The 17,959-nt window shown below is 43.3% G+C and overlaps 1 protein-coding gene and 1 pseudogene across 1 annotated transcript; both read right to left on the bottom strand.

Annotated features, from left to right (window-relative positions):
• LOC135489703 (uncharacterized) overlaps positions 1-15,946 on the bottom strand; it is a 106,788-nt pseudogene extending 90,842 nt beyond the window's left edge.
• Positions 7,969-9,034, bottom strand: LOC135489378 (uncharacterized). The gene is made up of 3 exons (XM_064774717.1): positions 8,703-9,034; positions 8,298-8,420; positions 7,969-8,173 (listed from the first exon to the last, which is right to left on the bottom strand). Exons 1-3 carry the CDS (start codon positions 9,032-9,034, stop codon positions 7,969-7,971), a joined length of 660 nt encoding a protein of 219 aa, XP_064630787.1.
• Positions 15,947-17,959: the final 2,013 nt, after the last annotated feature.

Genomic DNA, 17,959 nt, shown 5'->3' on the forward strand with positions numbered 1-17,959 from the left:
CTCCAATTTCGCGCAAACCAGCAATCTCGAGAATTTGGCAAAGGACCTCTAAGATGGCCTTGAGGGGGAACCGAATTTGTCTGTGGTGCTCAGGTCGAGCGAAATCTGCAAGTGAGAGGAGAATAATGAGAAGTTGTTTAGCCTGATAGAATCACTTGGCAGCTGGTTGTTCTGAGCTTGAAACTGATACAGTTGGACCCAACATTCGATATCTTTTTCTATTGAAGAAGCTCAAGTGACTTAATCTTGACATTGGTAGGAAGACATGCCCTCATATCATGAGATCTTACCTTGTAATTAGAGTAAGCCCCCTTGTCATAGAGCTTTATGTAATGTGGCCAACTATGGAATGCACCAAGATCATCCTTCTTATGTTTCTTCTCTTCCGTGTCTTTTTCTTTCTCTACAAAGGAATTGAACACATGTAAAAATTATTCCAGCTTTGCGGTTGCTCCTAAAAGATTAAAGTCTCATATTGGGGTAAAACTATTCCCAATAGGAGGAACGGGCAGATGTTCAGTGAACCAACACCACAGAAAAGCTGTAATGTTCAGGACAGGCCGCCATCGACTTCATTTCAGCACCCTAAACCCTAGTCCTATCTTTGGAACATTCGCATTCAGGTGGCCAATCGTTGCATGTAGATTGCAGGGTCGTAGGCTGGGGGGGTTCGAATGATCCGCTCAGGAGATGCAAAAATACATTCTTACTGCGTTTTGAAACACCATGATTTGATCAACATGGGCCTTTGTATTATAGAGCGACTTAAGGGTTTGCTATAGGCACCGCCATTTTGGCTAGAGCTTGAAATCTTGGAGCAATTAGAACTCGTTCAAAATGAAGTGAATTCAAATTTCAAGGATGGTAATGGTATGCAGTTCTTTGTTTTCCAGGGAACTGCATACCAGCCTTGAAATTGGGATTCACTGCATTTTGAATGAGTTCTAGTTGCTCCAAGATTTTAAGCTCTAGCCAAAATGGTGGTGCCTATAGCAAACCCTTAATACGGTCCTACATCTGTCTATTACTGGTAGTGCCAAACTGCCAGAGTTTGATCTCCATTTCGCGGGGCTTTGCGCCGAACTCGCATTTTTGCGACTTTGTCGCTCAAGAAAGGGGCGAACGAACCCCCCCCCCCCCCCCCCCCGCTGCAACATCACGCTATACGCTATACGCGCTATGCCCCTGGATTGTACTGCGCTTGGCAGTCTGGGAAACACCAAACAAACCATTCGACAGTATAAATGAGATCCCATTTTGTGGTAAACAAATAAACAAGCATTGCCATTGGATTGTCAGTATCATCATCATCATCTGCCGTGTTGGGCATAGTCTTGCGCGTTGTGAACCATGTTGTTGTTTGCCCACTGAGTAGACGGTGCGGAGAGATAAAATCTTGGGTGCGATGATAAAAAAGTCTTGGTTAAAAAAGTCTTGATTAAAAAAGGCATGCTTGTTGTCTACTGATGGGAGGCTAGGAGCACTCGGCAGGAACTCCTCGGCAGTCTCAGCTGATCTTGTTGCTTCTGGAAGCTGGTTCCAGGTTCGGACTGCTCGGTGACAAGTTGGTATCTTGTGCTGCAGTAAGGCAATCAGCTTCCCGTATTTAAAAGTATGCAATCAAATCAGTATTGACCCCTTCTGTTCTGTCAGGATTACCTTTTTCGGAGACGCCCTGTGCTGTGCCTGTGGCCTGTATTTCATGATTAACGTTACAGTACATAGTATGACTGTCTATGTCTATGAGGCATCCACCTTACTACTATCACTATGCCATGATTGGGCACTGCCACTGCATTTCAGGCATTAGCTACGCGAAATACGGATACGATATTAAGTTAATATTTTCCTCAACTTCAATGCGCCTGCGTTACCGGAAGTGATCAAAACGGAAACGGAATAGATCCAAACGGAGCATGCGCATCCGTGGTGCCTGGTCAGAGAGGTTCCTAGCTGTGGAGGTGGTGCCCAGCCAGAGAGGTAGACTGGCGAACCCTCTCTGGTCTATAGCGCAGCGCCAGGCACCTTGAAACTCACCAATTCGGCAACACTTGAAACTACACTAAATCGACATCAGGAGCCTTGAAGAGTTGAACAAGCTTCTCTCCGGTGTCACCATCGCCCAAGGTGGTGTGTTACCAAACATCCAGGCTGTCCTTCTCCCCAAGAAGTCTGGAAGCGCCAAGAAGTAAACACTTTTGTGCATTCGACAACTTAACAACGGCCTTTCTAAAGGCCACAATATATTTTTCAAAAGAGATAATCGTTACCACATATTTTCGCTTGTAAATAACCAATTTATTCTATTATTTATTTATTTAACTAAACCTCCTAAAATGAGAAGTATATAAAAATTAAATACATCAATGATCGTCATAATGCACATAATACAATGCCAATACCCTACTACCAATATATGAGAAAGGGCCAATACCCTCCCCGATTCCCACAGTGCGATTTATAAATTAGGCCTATTGATATTAAGTGCGCCTGTGCAGTAATCCTGCATTTACAATGGCCTTTCTATACTCGGGTTTCGCACGCCCACCGTCCACTGCAATAAGCAGTAAGCAAGTGTATGTGTATGTGTATTTTTTAATTGCTTGATGATTTTGCAAAGAATGAGGAAGATGATTAATCTATTGGACGTGTTGATAGTACATGCACGTAATATGCATAAAGTTGTTTGATATGTTTGAAGTTGTGAAAAATTGAATAAGATAAAATGGACATGGCAAAAAGTCTGCTTATAGGTGGATGTGAAAAAGATGCACGTGTCTGTGGATGCATGTGTGTGATTATAAATTAGTAGTTGGGCGAGTAAAAAAAGGAGTGTGTGTGAGGTGAAGTAAATTTGGTTGATGAGCGAGCGCAGCGAGGTGAATTGTGTGTCTGACAGTGTGCCGATTGACGGAGACCTGGGCCGAAGGCCGATTCGGCAAATTTGTTGACTCGGTTTTTTGTGTATTGAAGTTAAAATAGTGATCGGTCCATGGTTGGCTGACTTGGTATTGGCCATGAATGAGGAACAAGATAATGATTCTGTTGGCGTTGTGATTTGTGATATGTAGGAAGTTGTTGGATAAAAATGTTTGAGGTTGTGATAACTCACACAACGTAGTGAGTCTAATGGTTACGTTTACACTGTATGTAAAGTGTAAACAAAATGCATATATCCATCATGTCCGTCGAATCTGAAAAAATTTGTGCAGACCCATGACAATACTTCTTCCGATTCCGGTTTTCTTTTGACAGTTTTGTCGCATTCCATATGGGCCGCGCGTTGGTCGATCCTGCATTCATGACGCACCGCACCCACAGTTACGACGTCGGACGTGAATCCCATTGTTTCCTACCACGTGACGCAATTATTGGGAGGGGGGGGCTTCCCCCCAATGTACTGTTAGACATGGGGGAGCCCCCCCCCAAACCGTCCTTCTGACATATTTAGCCAGTACATTGGGGGATGAGTCCCCCAAACCCTCTCCCCCGTTCTCTGAAAGTGACAGGTTTTAGTCAGTACATGGGGGAAGGCCCCCCCCCATTGGACTCTAAAAATGGATTTCCTTGGAGACGCTGAACAATAAGGCCCCATAAAGAAATAGTCCCTGCCCCGGTAGCTGTCTCATATCTGCTGACAGAAGCAGCTCTTTGTGGTGAAATAATAATTGAATGCATGTCATGACACCCAGGAGCTTTTTCTCATTTCTGAAACAGTTGCAAGGTTGGAATGAATTTCCAAATCAGTCCGTCAAATCTCTATGCAATGAAAATTGAAATGTCACAACTGTCTTCACCGACGTTGTCCTGTATGTCCTAGCAGACGATTTTTAAATAAATGATGTGATTGATATACTTGTAGATTGGAATGAATTATTTCTTCAATGATATGAAAGTTGAAAAACCTCTGAATTGTCCGAGTACAAAAATGCAGAGGCAAGACACATCATGCATGTCATGACACCCAGGAGCTTTTTCTCATTTCTGAAACAGTTGCATGGTTGGAATGAATTTCCAAATCCAAATCTCTATCCAAATGGAACTTTAAGACCACTATATATTTGTGCAGTAGTGTTAAAACTGACTTTTTTGAAGTAAAGTACGTAAATCGCTTTGAGCGGCCAGTTAATGGTTGGATACTGCGCTATATAAGACTCGTATTATTATTATTATTATTAAATCGAGAAGAAGAGGACGTTTTCTTTGTCTAAGAATTATTCAGGACGAAATGTATAATATTTGGGGTTTTTCGTGATTGTCCGGCCCAATTGGCAATATTGCCATTTGGGATGGTGAACAGAGCTAGGAGCAAATGCGACGCTTATTATTTATTTAAAGAAATAAAATGCCCGATTTAACATCCTGCAGAATCAGGGGAATCGGGCGTTTCCAGTGATATACGACACAAATGGATTGTCCTCAAGCATTCACTTTGGAAACGCATTTTAAAATAGATGTTACGTCATCATCGCGTACATTTGGGAAAAACTCCCTAACGAGACCCTAGCAGACGATTTTTAAAAAACATAATGTCCCACACCCGCACTTCAGTGGCGCCGGTGTGAATAAATCTACTTGTGTGAATGGTCAATGGCTTATGACGTCATGGAATAATTACGTCACGAGGAACGAAACAATGGGAATCACGTCCGACGTGGTAACTGTGGGTGCGGTGCGTCGTGAATGCAGGATCGGCCAACGCACGGCCCGTATGGAATGCGACAAACTGTACCGGAACCAGAATTGTCATGGGTCTGCACAATTTTTTTCAGATTCGATGGACATGATGGATATATGAATTTTGTTTACACTTTACATACAGTGTATACGTAACCATTAGACTCACTACGTTGTCTTGAAGTGTGTCTAAAAATCGTCTGCTAGAACATACAGGACAACAACGTCGGCGGAGACAGTTGTGACATTTCATTGCAAACGAAGTAAACGTCCTCTTCTTCTCGATTTACGTACTTTACTTCAAAAAGTCAGTTTTAACACTACTGCACAAATATAGAGTGGTCTTAAAGTTCCATTTGGATAGAGATTTGACGGACTGATTTGGAAATTCATTCCAACCATGCAACTGTTTCAGAAATGAGAAAAAGCTCCAGAGTGTCATGACATGCATGATGTGTCTTGCCTCTGCATTTTTGTACTCAGACATGTCAGAGGGCTTTCAACTTTCATATCATTGAAGAAATAATTCATTCCAATCTACAAGTATATCAATCACATCATTTATTTAAAAATCGTCTGCTAGGACATACAGGACAACGTCGGTGGAGACAGTTGTGACATTTCAATTTTCATTGCATAGAGATTTGACGGACTGATTTGGAAATTCATTCCAACCATGCAACTGCTACAGAAATGAGAAAAAGCTCCTGGGTGTCATGACATGCATTCAATTATTATTTCACCACAAAGAGCTGCTTCTTTCAGCAGATATGAGACAGCTACCGGGGCGGGGACTATTTCTTTATGGGGCCTTCTTGTTCAGCGTCTCCAAGGAATTCTATTTTTAGAGTCCAATGGGGGGGGGTAGGGGTAGGGGGCCTTCCCCCAATGTACTGGCTAAAACCTGTCACTTTCAGAGAACGGGGGAGGGGGTTTGGGGGAATCATCCTCCAATGTACTGGCTAAATATGTCAGAAGGACGGGGGTTGGGGTGGGGGGGGGGGGGCTCCCCCATGTCAAACAGTTGTGTGAGTTCACTAGAGCTTGCTCTTTACATATTAACTCACACAACGTAGTGAGTGTAATGGTTACGTATGTGTATAAAGTGTAAACAAAATTCATATATCTATCATGTCCATCGAATCTGAAAAAATTTGTGCAGACCCATGACAATTCTGGTTCCGGTACAGTTTGTCGCATTCCATACGGGCCGCGCTTGCCGATCCTTTTTTCACGACGCACCGCAACCACAGTTACCATGATTCCCATTGTTTCCTTCCTTGTGACGCAATTATTTCATGACGTCATGAGCCATTGACCATTCACGCAAGTAGATTTATTCACACCGGCGCCACTGTCCTGAAGTGCGGGTGTGGCCCGAACTTATAAAAGGTGTTTTTCTCTTAGACAAGTCTAAATCGCCTAGACAAGTCTAAATCTATCGTTTAGCATAAACAGCTACTACAGAAGGATGTTTAGTTTGGACGTGTCTAAAACTGTCATCCAAGATAGACTAGGGTGTCTAAATAACAAAGGAATTGAAAAACATACCCGGGGGCTTGTTTTGCAGCTGTTTAAGCTTATGATTCATACATGTAGAGGAGGTTACGGCGTGTGGTCGGCAGAATGGATGCTCTTGCTATACTTGAATTTGCACAAGACGAACGAGAGGAGCATGAAAATGAAATTCAGAGAAGACGCATGAGGGTGTTCAGGGACAGAGAAAATCCTTTAGAGGAACTGTCAGACCCGAAGTTCTTGAGGCGCTTTCGAATTTCTAAAGAAACATTTCGATGGCTACTCGATCTCATCAGTGAAGACCTACGTCGGTCAACTCGGCGAAACCAAGCACTTACACCACTTTTGCAACTGGCGATTGCTCTTCGTTTTATGCAAATGGTGCATTTCAACATGTCATTGGAGATACCTGTGGTGTGTCACAATGGGCCTGCGGCGAAGCTATCCATCGAGTCACAAGGGAAAAATGTGATAGAAAGGGTAATTTTATAACTTTTCCCGAAACCCAGGCGGAACGACTAAGGGTGCAGCAAGGATTCTGCGATATTGCGCAATTCCCAGGTGTAATTGGTGCTCTCGATGGTTTGCACGTTCCCATCGCAAACCCAGGAGGAATTAATGCCCAGCGTTTCATGAATCGAAAGGGTTACTATAGCCTGAACTGCCAACTTGTTTGTGACCATGAGTTATGCTTCACCAATGTCGTCTCCAGATGGTACGGCTCTGCGCACGATTCCAGAATCTTTGAGGAATCACGACTTTGCCAAAGATTCAGAGCAGGAGAGCTCCAGGGTATTTTGCTGGGTGACCCAGCATACACGTGCACCAGATATATGTTGACTCCGGTTCGTGAACCAAGAAACGTTGCAGAGCGGAATTACAATCAAGCCCAAAGGAGGACAAGAGGGGTCATCGAGAGAGCGTTTTGGGTTTGGAAAAGACGATTCCACGCTGTTGGCAGGGGAAATACCCTTCGATGTTCAGTAAGTAAATCCAGGAGATTTAACAAATTTCACCCCACCACTCACCTATATTTGACATCGACCTCATGCTTACAAGCCTCACCTAACCTGAACCATACCATAGGACTCCGATCGGCCTACATTGTTGAAAAAACGGTACCGTCTGAATACTGAAAAATGGTGCTGGGTTCAACACCAAAATTTTGTATTCATTAGGACCTATACCGTTTTTTGGTGTTGACTTCCTCAACACCATAATTTGGTACTGGGGCGATACTATAATTTGGTACTGAGCTGGTACCATTAAATGGTATTAAATCTGTCAGTACCAAAAACTGGTATTGACATTTGAGTGAATACCAATAAATGGTATTCAGAATTTCCGGTACCATTTTGGAATACCAAATTACGATATTCAGACCTGGTCAATACAATTTTTCGGTGCCGGGCTAATACCGTTTTTTTACAGTGTAATGGCTTCCAACAGAATGGTGAACCCTGAATTTTTATCTGCTTGGATACCAGTTCGCGATCGGTTATACTAACTGGCATGATTTTTTTAGTTGCAGCACAATATGGCCATAATCATGGCTACAGCATGTCTCCACAACTTGGCCATTCGCAGAAACGATCCACTTCCAGATGATTATCATGATGATGCCAATATGCGCCGAGAGCCAGCAGAGGAAGCACATCATCATGAAGCTAACCTACGAGGCAACTTATTTCGCCAAAGATTCATAAGACAACACTTCCAGTAAGTTTTTATAACCTTTATTTCATTCATCATGTCATAGGATACATCCATAGGCTACAGGTCAATGCGGAGTTTTCGAATTTTTTCCTTGTAGTAGTCCATCTTCGCCTCGTAGGCACGCTTCTTAAATTTTGCTGCCTCCTGCTGCAAATTAAGCAAACTCATTTTTTGTTCATGTTCATCTTTCAGGTAGGCAAGTGCTTGGTCGGTCTTCTTTAAGACAGGAGATTCATCGGACATGGTAGCCCTCTTCTCAAGGCTGGAAAGAAGAATGCAAAGTCATTTAGCAACGCGTGTGGTCAGGAACTCCCAAGTGTTGGAGGTCCATAGTGTAAAGTGATTAGATTTGACTGATACATCGTTGTATTCCATTCACTGCTTACCTTTTACTAGAACGTGGTTTCCTGGGGGTTGCGACAGAGCTGTTGTGAAGATCGTAGTTACCTCCAGTATATTCAACTTCCCCATCCACATCTTTCAGGAATGTTTCCGCGGCTGGAGTGCAGCTGAAAAATAATGAAGGATATCTTTTATTTTTATAACGACTGTGGAGAATGGCGGGCCTAATAACAACCCAATAGAATGTCATAATAAAGTATCATGATAACTAATCACTTTTCGCATTGTTATTTTATTTCTTTTCTATTTCGGAAAGTAGTTTTTTTCAAGGGATGAGTTGATGTCATTTGGATAGTATTTCAGTATAAGTAGATCTCACTTCGTTTTTGCTGCATATACCTTTGCCTGTTTTTTATGAAAGTTAATTCAAACAGATGACCAATATTTACCTTCCCAGATCGTCAGCGCTTGTTGATGGTAAGGGTTCATCAATGACGTCATCAGCAACTACAGGAACGGAAGGGGCATCGTCATCCACAGGATTATGTAGTTGTTGCAGATCCCCAGGTATGATATTCAGAATGGCAAGGATTTCGTCATCTACCTCCCCTACAGTGGCCGTCCCCCCTCCAGTTTTACCAAGGTCGATCTTTTTCTCACGGGCTACGGCCTTGGCATTGATCTTCATTCGTCTCCAAAGGTCTTTCAGGTCCTTCGATGCGCACGGTGGACGTTCGGGAAATAAGGCATTCATTTCCCCTCCCCTGCTATCTTCTCCCATGCTGCCTGTTTTCTCTTGTTTGCCTGGAAATCCGTTCGCTTGTCTTCAACGATATCTTCATGAGCTCTTACCAGCTCAGTTAGAGCTCTCCGCTGGTCCGGAGTGAAATTCTCACTTCTCTTTCTTCCCGACATTGCCGAGCGATGTACGTCACTTTACGGCCTATGGGCTGAATGCTGTGCAAAGGAGTTCAGTTAAGGTCAACCCCATTCACCAAGTATTACATGATCGTCTGAACAAAGGAAATGCGATCTATGCTTCACATTGCATCACCAGCTCGACTAGTCTAGCTAGACAGACGTCCTTATGTGGTTCAAATTTCCGATGAACACCAGTGTTTTGTAGGACATGTCTACCTCTAGTCTTACAAATGTTTAGGCTTAAACAGGTCCAAGTTAAACAAAAGAAAAACACGCTTTATAAGTTCGGCCTAGTCTGCTAGAACATACAGGACAACAACGTCGGCGGAGACAGTTGTGACATTTCATTGCAGACGAAGTAAACGTCCTCTTCTTCTCGATTTACGTACTTGACTTCAAAAAAGTCAGTTTTAACACTACTGCACAAATATAGAGTGGTCAAAATGTTCCATTTGGATAGATATTTGACGGACTGATTTGGAAATTCATTCCAACCATGCAACTGTTTCAGAAATTAGAAAAAGCTCCAGGGTGTCATGACATGCATGGTGTGTCTTGCCTCTGCATTTTTGTACTCAGGCATGTCAGAGGTTTTTCAATTTTCATATCATTGAAGAAATAATTCAGTCCAATCTACAAGTATATCAATCACATCATTTATTTAAAAATCGTCTCCTAGGACATACATGCCAGGACAACGTCGGTGGAGACAGTTGGGACATTTCAATTTTCATTGCATAGAGATTTGACGGACTGATTTGGAAATTCATTCCAACCATGCAACATGGGTGTCATGACATGCACTCAATTATTATTTCACCACAAATAGCTGCTTCTTCCAGCAGATATGAGACAGCTACCGGGGCGGGGACTATTTCTTTATAGGGCCTTATTGTTCAGCGTCTCCAAGGAATTCTATTTTTAGAGTCCAATGGGGGGGTTGGGGGGGGCCTTCCCCCCAATGTACTGACTAAAACCTGTCACTTTCAGGGTTTGGGGGACTCATCCCCCAATGTACTGGCTTTATGTGTCAGAAGGACGGGGGTTTGGGGGGCTCCCCCATGTCAAACAGTTGTGTGAGTTCACTAGAGATTGCTCTTTACATATTAGCCAGTAGTATTCACACATGGCAAGAATTTTTTAATTCAAGTTCAAGTTTGCGCACTTAGCGATTGAAAGTGGTCCATTTTCGCGTACGTTGGGCGCGCTCAGATGAATTGACAGCTTATGCTGCTCCGCCTGTCTAGCTGAGAGTTATGGCTGGTCAAATCGTGTTTTTTTCCCACCACGAGTCGTCTGCTATGACATACAGTTGTGTGAGTTCACTAGAGCTTGCTCTTTACATATTACATACGTAACCATCACACTCACTACGTTGTGTGAGTTATTACTACTATTAGATTAAAGAATAAGTGTGCATGTTTGTGGATGAATAAATGAATGATGCACGTGTATGGTAGTTTGAAACCAAATGTAAGGTTGGCTGTAAGTAAAATATCAATTTGGTAAAGTGTGTTTGAAAATAGGTCAAAAGAGGAGTAGGATCTAAGGTGATTGGGTCGATGACCGAGCTGAACGGTGCATCAACAATGTATTGTAACGCATGACCCACAGCGAATTTTTTTACCCTATTTTGCCCGTTTTGGCAATAATCAAGGCGATCAGAGCAGCTGGTCAGAACACGAACACATTTACTTTGTCTCAATTGTATTTTACTCGAATGGGGCATTTGAATGCGATCGATGGTTGTTCTTTGGTGCAATAATTATATTTCCAAGCTACTATGATGCATCTCACATCCTATTCATTGGCGCAGTCTTATAAGTTGCGATTATGGTGATGACAATAGAATTGTACTAGTATTACTAGCCACGACGGAAGTAAGTTTCTTGATTGATTGACCGGCAGCATCAATGGCAATCGTGGCTTGAATAGAAAGCCTAAAATCCCCCCCCCCCTTTACGGGCCTAGAAATGTGCACTTATAAATCTGGCTGGACGTTCAAAGTGAGAAACTAGAGTATTTAAAAAAAAAGAGATAATCGTTACCACACAGTTTCGCTTGTAAATAACCAATACCTTGCCAATAATATATGAGAAAGGCCCAGTACCCTCCCCGATTCCCAGGGTGGGATACATAAAATAGGCCTAGGCCTATAGATATTAAATGCGCCTGTGCAGTAATCCTGCATTGTCGCATCTCGTGTACCGGTTTACATTTAGCAGGAAAAAGTGCATTTCCATATCAACTGCATATATAAGTCCATAATTATAGCCTTGTCCCCAATCTAAAATTTTATCGCGTTAAGTGTACAGCATGTAGCATACATACAATGGTTTCGGGCCAGGCATCGTGTACAGCAGGTATGCATTTGAATGGCAAGCATAAAATTGTCGAGAGATTTTCAAAAATAGGGTCTTCCTTATGCCTGGATTTTATGATTTTGTATCGGCGCTAGACTGAACAAAGAGATGGATCTTTGATATTTATTTGCCAAATGCAAATGGACTGAGAAACATGGGATCTGTCCTGGGGACTCGGAACAATATATTCGTTTCGGGAACGAAACATAAGGTAAAGCAATCTGTGGAGACGGGAAATACACATTTTGAGCATTATTTTACAAGCTGTACAATCGTGACCAAGAGATCTCTTTTGAAATATATTTGGCCCTGAGAAGGGCCCTTTCTTTACATTGAAAGTAGAACTTGACTTAAGCTCTCTCTCCACGGATACGACGAGCCAGCTGGATGTCCTTGGGCATGATTGTCACACGTTTGGCGTGGATGGCGCAGAGATTGGTGTCCTCGAAAAGTCCGACGAGGTAGGCCTCGCTAGCCTCCTGGAGGGCCATGACTGCCGAGCTCTGGAATCGCAGGTCGGTCTTGAAGTCCTGGGCAATCTCACGGACAAGACGCTGGAAGGGCAATTTCCTGATGAGAAGTTCGGTGCTCTTCTGGTAACGACGGATCTCTCGGAGAGCGACGGTTCCTGGCCTGTAACGATGGGGCTTCTTGACTCCACCAGTAGCTGGGGCACTCTTCCTGGCTGCCTTGGTGGCCAATTGTTTCCTCGGGGCTTTTCCTCCGGTTGACTTACGAGCGGTCTGCTTGGTTCTTGCCATCTTTACACTTACAGTATGAATACTATATAGAATGATGGCGATTTCCGGGGGGGGGAGGATATTTTGAAGGGCGGCTAGCATAAAGCCATGTTCAGCCCTGCATGTGGAGAAGGTTTAACTTTGAAGATTGGAAGTAGTACAGTCTGGACAGTGGCAAAGGAGGCAAAAGGCTTGGTGTGTCAATGTATGTATAAGCAATTTGTAAATGTGCGTATTTGCATTGAAGTCTTTCCCCATTGTGTAATATGTTGTATTTACTTTGTGGTTTGTTATGGTAGTGTTTGGCTGTGTTTTTTATTTTATTTTATTTTTTTATTTTATTTTATTTTTTTATTTTAATTTTAATTTTATAATACCACTGAGAGATGTAATAAGCTGTGTGAATGATGATTGCATTGGTGTGTTGTATTTACTTTGTGGTTTGTTATTGTAGTGTTTGGCTGTGTTTATGTAACGGATTGTGTAATGTATACAGTGGAGACCAGTAACCGGCAAAACGAACGAATGCACTCCTCGTCCCCACTGAGAGATGTAATAGGCTGTGTGTGAGTGATGATTGCATTGGTGTGATGAAGGTATTAACCTGGTGACTGGCAAAACAATCCAATCAACCAGTTTCCCTGAAATGAGTGCTATTTTTTAATCCATGAGTAGTGCTTTTCCAATTGGTGTATGGCGCAGTGGATCGCGGAGTTTGAATGGAAGTCTGTCTTTAGCTTGATTGATGAGGGCTTGAATTGACGGCGCGCGTTTGTTGTTATTCACGTACTTTTTGGCGAGATGTTCGATTCGGGCCTTTGGCGTTTCGTTTGTTGGCATAGAATCTGCGACGTATCGACTGTGAAATGATTTTGGGATACCGTATGCGATTTTATAACTCATAGTACGTAGGTTTTCAAGCCTGCCGTACTCGTCGTTATCGAAGAAAGTAAGTGCAGTTGGACAATACTCCATGATTGGCCTGATCATAGTTTTATAAACACGTAGAGTTATCTCAGGTGGCGCGCGTGGCTTGTAGTATGAACCGGCGATGGCTTTCAGGAGTGGAATGCGTTTGCAGACTCGGTCGTACATCAGCTTGAAGTGTGGTCTCATGGTGAGCCTCTTGTCTATGGTGATGCCGAGGGCGATGACAGTGTCTGTAGCATTAATGCGCACGTTGCGGACGTAGATGTAGGCGGCGTTTGGATTTTGGAGTTCACGTTTTGATATAGCGATGAATTGCGTTTTAGCGGCGTTGTATGTAGTCCTCCACTGGTCACTCCAGACGGCGATTTGATCGTTTTGTTCTTGGAGCATGTCCCTAGCAATGAAGTATTCTTTATGAGCGGCCCATGCGGTTAAATCATCGGCGTATTGTTCCTGACCGTTGTTACCTGGCGGTGGTGATGGAATGTCATTGACCCAGAGAAGAAATAGCGTAGGTGAGAGAACACTTCCCTGAGGTGTCCCGGCTGGAATCGGGAGTCTAGCGCTATGATGTTGTGCTACTCTAAATCTAGTTGACCGATTTGTGAGAAAGTTTCTGAGGAGACGTATTAGACCAGTGGAGAAATTTTCATTTGCGCGTAGTTTATAAATTAGGCCATCGTGCCAAACTTTGTCAAAAGCCTTTTCTACGTCATAAAACGCAGCCATGACGGTGTTTCCGCGGTGGACATGATGACTAGCATGTTGTAGGAATCTCGTGATTGGATCTGCTGTGCTGCGGCCGTTGCGGTATCCCGATTGATATTCATTTAGTTTACCATTGTCCTCCAGGTGTTGTCGGAGCCTGATGTTTATTATGCGTTCTAGTGTTTTGCCTAATGCCGGGAGGAGTGTGATTGGACGATAGTTCTTAGGGTTTGAGTGGTCTTTGTTTGGTTTTGGTAGGAGGATGGTTGTGCCTTGTTTCCACAGTGTTGGGAAATATTGTGTTTGTATGCATGTTTGATATATTTGAGCGAGGAAGCGTAGTGCATCTAGCGGCAGATTTTTGATGTGCGAGTAGTAGAGACCATCTTCGCCCGGTGCTGTATTTCGCGTGCTTTTGATGGCTGTCAGAACGTCTGCTGGCGATTTCCACCCTGCATACTCTTTATACCAGGACGTTGTCGAATTCGACGCGCCTCATTGGCTGCTCTACTCGCGCTTTCGTGAATGTACGCGCGCTGATTAGTCAATTTCGCAAAATTCATCTCATTTGCATACAGGTCATAACATCGTGTACAGAATTCATGGTGAGATATATGGCCGTATGCTGGCTGAACATTTTGCATGTATTTTGAAAATGTTGTCCTTTTGTGTGTATTTGTATGAGATGTGGCCGGGAAGATGAGGAGAAATGAACACACATTATTTGACGACATCTTGTTAATATCATGGAACCGGTCGCGTTCAACAAATGAACAAGTGTGTTCATTGCATTTTTCTCTGTGTTATCCAGAAATGTGGCATTGTTCCTGTGTTATCCAGAAATTTGGCAATGCATTTGTTTCTGTGTTATCAACGAATGCGGCAATGCACTTGTTTCTGTGTTATCAAGAAATGTGGCAATGCATTTGTTTCGGTGTTATCCAGAAAGTAGGCACTGCATTTGTTTCTGTGTTATCCACAAATGTGGCAATGCACTTGTTTCTGTGTTATCCAGAAACGTGTCAATGCATTTGTTTCTGTGTTATCCAGAAACGTGACAATGCATTTGTATCTGCGTTACCCAGCAATGTGGCAATGCCTTTGTTTATGTGGTGTCCCGAAATGTGGCAATGCATTTATTTCTGTGGTATCCAGAAATGTGTCAATGCATTTGTTTCTGTGTTATCCAGAAAGTAGGCAATGCATTTGTTTCTGTGGTATCCAGAAATGTGGCAGAATGCGGCTATCTACGTATGGGCCTTTTAGCTGACGGTTTTATGGCGAGAGAGTATTGACGGCGATGGGTAGGCCTAGGCCTGATGTTGAAATCTTTTTGATGCATGTTCTCCTACTTCGTGCTTTTTTCTATACCGTCGGGAGTTTGTTGGGGAGGTCGGATATTCTAATATTTCAATTTCATCGACACGTGTGTGGATAGATACATATATATATTAAGTCTATTCACAAGAGGTCTGCATGCAAATACGCATCTGTCTTACTTTACAATTTATTATCATTAATATCATTATTCAACCCAATGACTATTGCGGCCCGCCTACGAACGTTACTAAAAACTGCGCTAGTGTTCGGTCATATTATGCTCGACACATCATAACACAACAAGCGATACATTATGTACGAGTGATCTCTTTTTAAATATTTTGTGGCCCTAATAAGGGCCGTGGGTTTGGGACCAGAGGTCCACAAGAAGCAAGACGCTTAACCACCGAATCCGTAGAGGGTACGTCCCTGGCGTTTCAAAGCATAGACGACATCCATGGCTGTGACGGTCTTCCACTTGGCATGCTCGGTGTAGGTAACCGCATCTCGGATGACATTCTCGAGGAATACTTTGAGAACTCCTCGGGTTTCCTCGTAGATCAGGCCGGAGATACGCTTGACACCACCTCGGCGAGCAAGACGACGGATAGCTGGTTTGGTGATACCCTGAATGTTGTCACGAAGTACCTTCCTGTGACGTTTGGCGCCTCCCTTCCCAAGTCCCTTTCCTCCTTTACCACGTCCAGACATGTTGTATTCTCGTTGGTTCGATGAAAACTAGCAGAATGAGCAACTGGGGGGGGGGGAGGATATTTTGAAGGGCGGCTAGCATAAAGCCATGTTCAGCCCCACAGTGGCAAGGAAGCAAAGGGCTCGGTGTGTCAATGTATGTATAAGCAATTTGTAAATGTGCGTATTTGCATTGAAGTCTTTCCCCATTGTGTAATATGTTTTATTTACTTTGTGGTTTGTTATGGTAGTGTTTGGCTGTTTTTTTTTTTTTTTTTTTTTTTTTTAATTATTATTATTATTATTATTTATTTATTTTTTTTTTTTTATCTATTTGTTTTTTTTTTTTGTAACGGGTTGTGTAATGTGTACAGTGGTGACCAGTAACCGGCAAACGGAAGCACTCCTCGTCACCACTGAGAGATGTAATGGGCTGTGTGAATGATGATTGCATTGGTGTGTTGTATTTACTTCGTGGTTTGTTATGGTAGTGTTTGGCTGTGTTTATGTGACGGATTGTGTAATGTATACAGTGGTGACCAGTAACCGGCAAACGGATGCACTCATCGTCACCACTGAGAGATGTAATAGGCTGTGTCAATGATGATTGCATTGATGTGTTGTATTTACTTTGTGGTTTGTTATTGTAGTGTTTGGCTGTGTTTATGTAACGGATTGTGTAATGTATACAGTGGTGACCAGTAACCGGCAAACGAATGCTCTCCTCGTCCCCACTGAGAGATGTAATAGGCTGTGTGTGAATGATGATTGCATTGGTGTGATGAAGGGATTAACCTGGCGACTGGCAACAATCCAATCAACTAGTTTCCCTGAAATGAGTGCTATTTTTTAATCCATGAGTAGTGCTTTTCCAATTGGTGTATGGCGCAGTGGATCGCGGAGTTTGAATGGAAGTCTGTCTTTAGCTTGATTGATGAGGGCTTGAATTGACGGCGCGCGTGAGGAGATCTACAGTGATGCAGTTTGGAGGGTAGTTTGATGGTATGTCTGTACCGGTGAGACGTCTGGCTGGAATATTTGATTTGACGAGGAGTGTTGTCCCAGCTTCGCCGTTGTAGTTTCTTGGTACGTGGTGGGCGGTGTATCCCTGGTACTGTGGTTGGGATGGACCTTGTCGCCGTGTATCCTGGAGGCTGACGATATCTGGTTCGTGTTCCTGGATGAGTAGGTCCACATCTGGTTACGCTGTTGAGAATCCCTGGCAGTTGAGGTGGAGAAGACTAATCGAGTCCTTCATGATGTATTAGCTGCTGTTTGGTGTGGGTGTTGTGATATGAGTTGATGTAGTTTACTTGGATGGGGCCTTGGTGAAGTTAGCAGTGGCTTTGCTTGAGACATTTAGTTTTGCTTGTTTGCTCCTTGATGATGTTATATCTGGGGATCTCTGTGCGGGTCGCTTGGCCGGGTTGGGTGTGGGGTTTCTTGATGATGTTGCTGCTTTGGGAGTTTCTGTGGATGTTTCTTTGCGTTTACCAATCCCCATGTGCTCCATGATGGCTCCTAGGGCGGATGTTGTGTTGTTCTGGAATTCCTTTAGTTCTCTGATTTGAGATAGTGCTGGGAGGACGTGCTTGGCGAATGCTGATTCCACTGTTTTATGCAGTTTAGCTTCGAACGTTGAGAGTTCTGTTTTAATTTCTTCTTTTGGTTCGAGACGAAGATCTTCGCTGCCGTCCTTGACCTTGGCAATGTCGCACATGGTGGCGGCGTTGACGGATTCACCTTCGACTCGTATGGTAAGTTTTTCGTGGCTGGCCTGGAGAGATTCAATTTGAGTGTGTGTTTGTTGTTTGAGGGTGCTGACCTCTTTTTGTAGGCTGCTGACTTTGTTGTTAAGTGTGAGCACGATGTTTTTGTCTGTGTGTTGGCTAATGCTTTGTTGTTTTGTTACCTGTACCCTGATACGCTGCGTGGCTTGATTTTCCTTAACCTTGGTGATCCAGGCTGGGCATTCCTTGCTGTAGGCTGCGTGAGGTTGGCCGCAGTTTGCGCAGAGTTTAGCTTTGATTGGGC

This window comes from Lineus longissimus, chromosome 6, assembly GCF_910592395.1.
Source record: "Lineus longissimus chromosome 6, tnLinLong1.2, whole genome shotgun sequence".
Lineage (NCBI taxonomy): Eukaryota > Metazoa > Nemertea > Pilidiophora > Heteronemertea > Lineidae > Lineus > Lineus longissimus.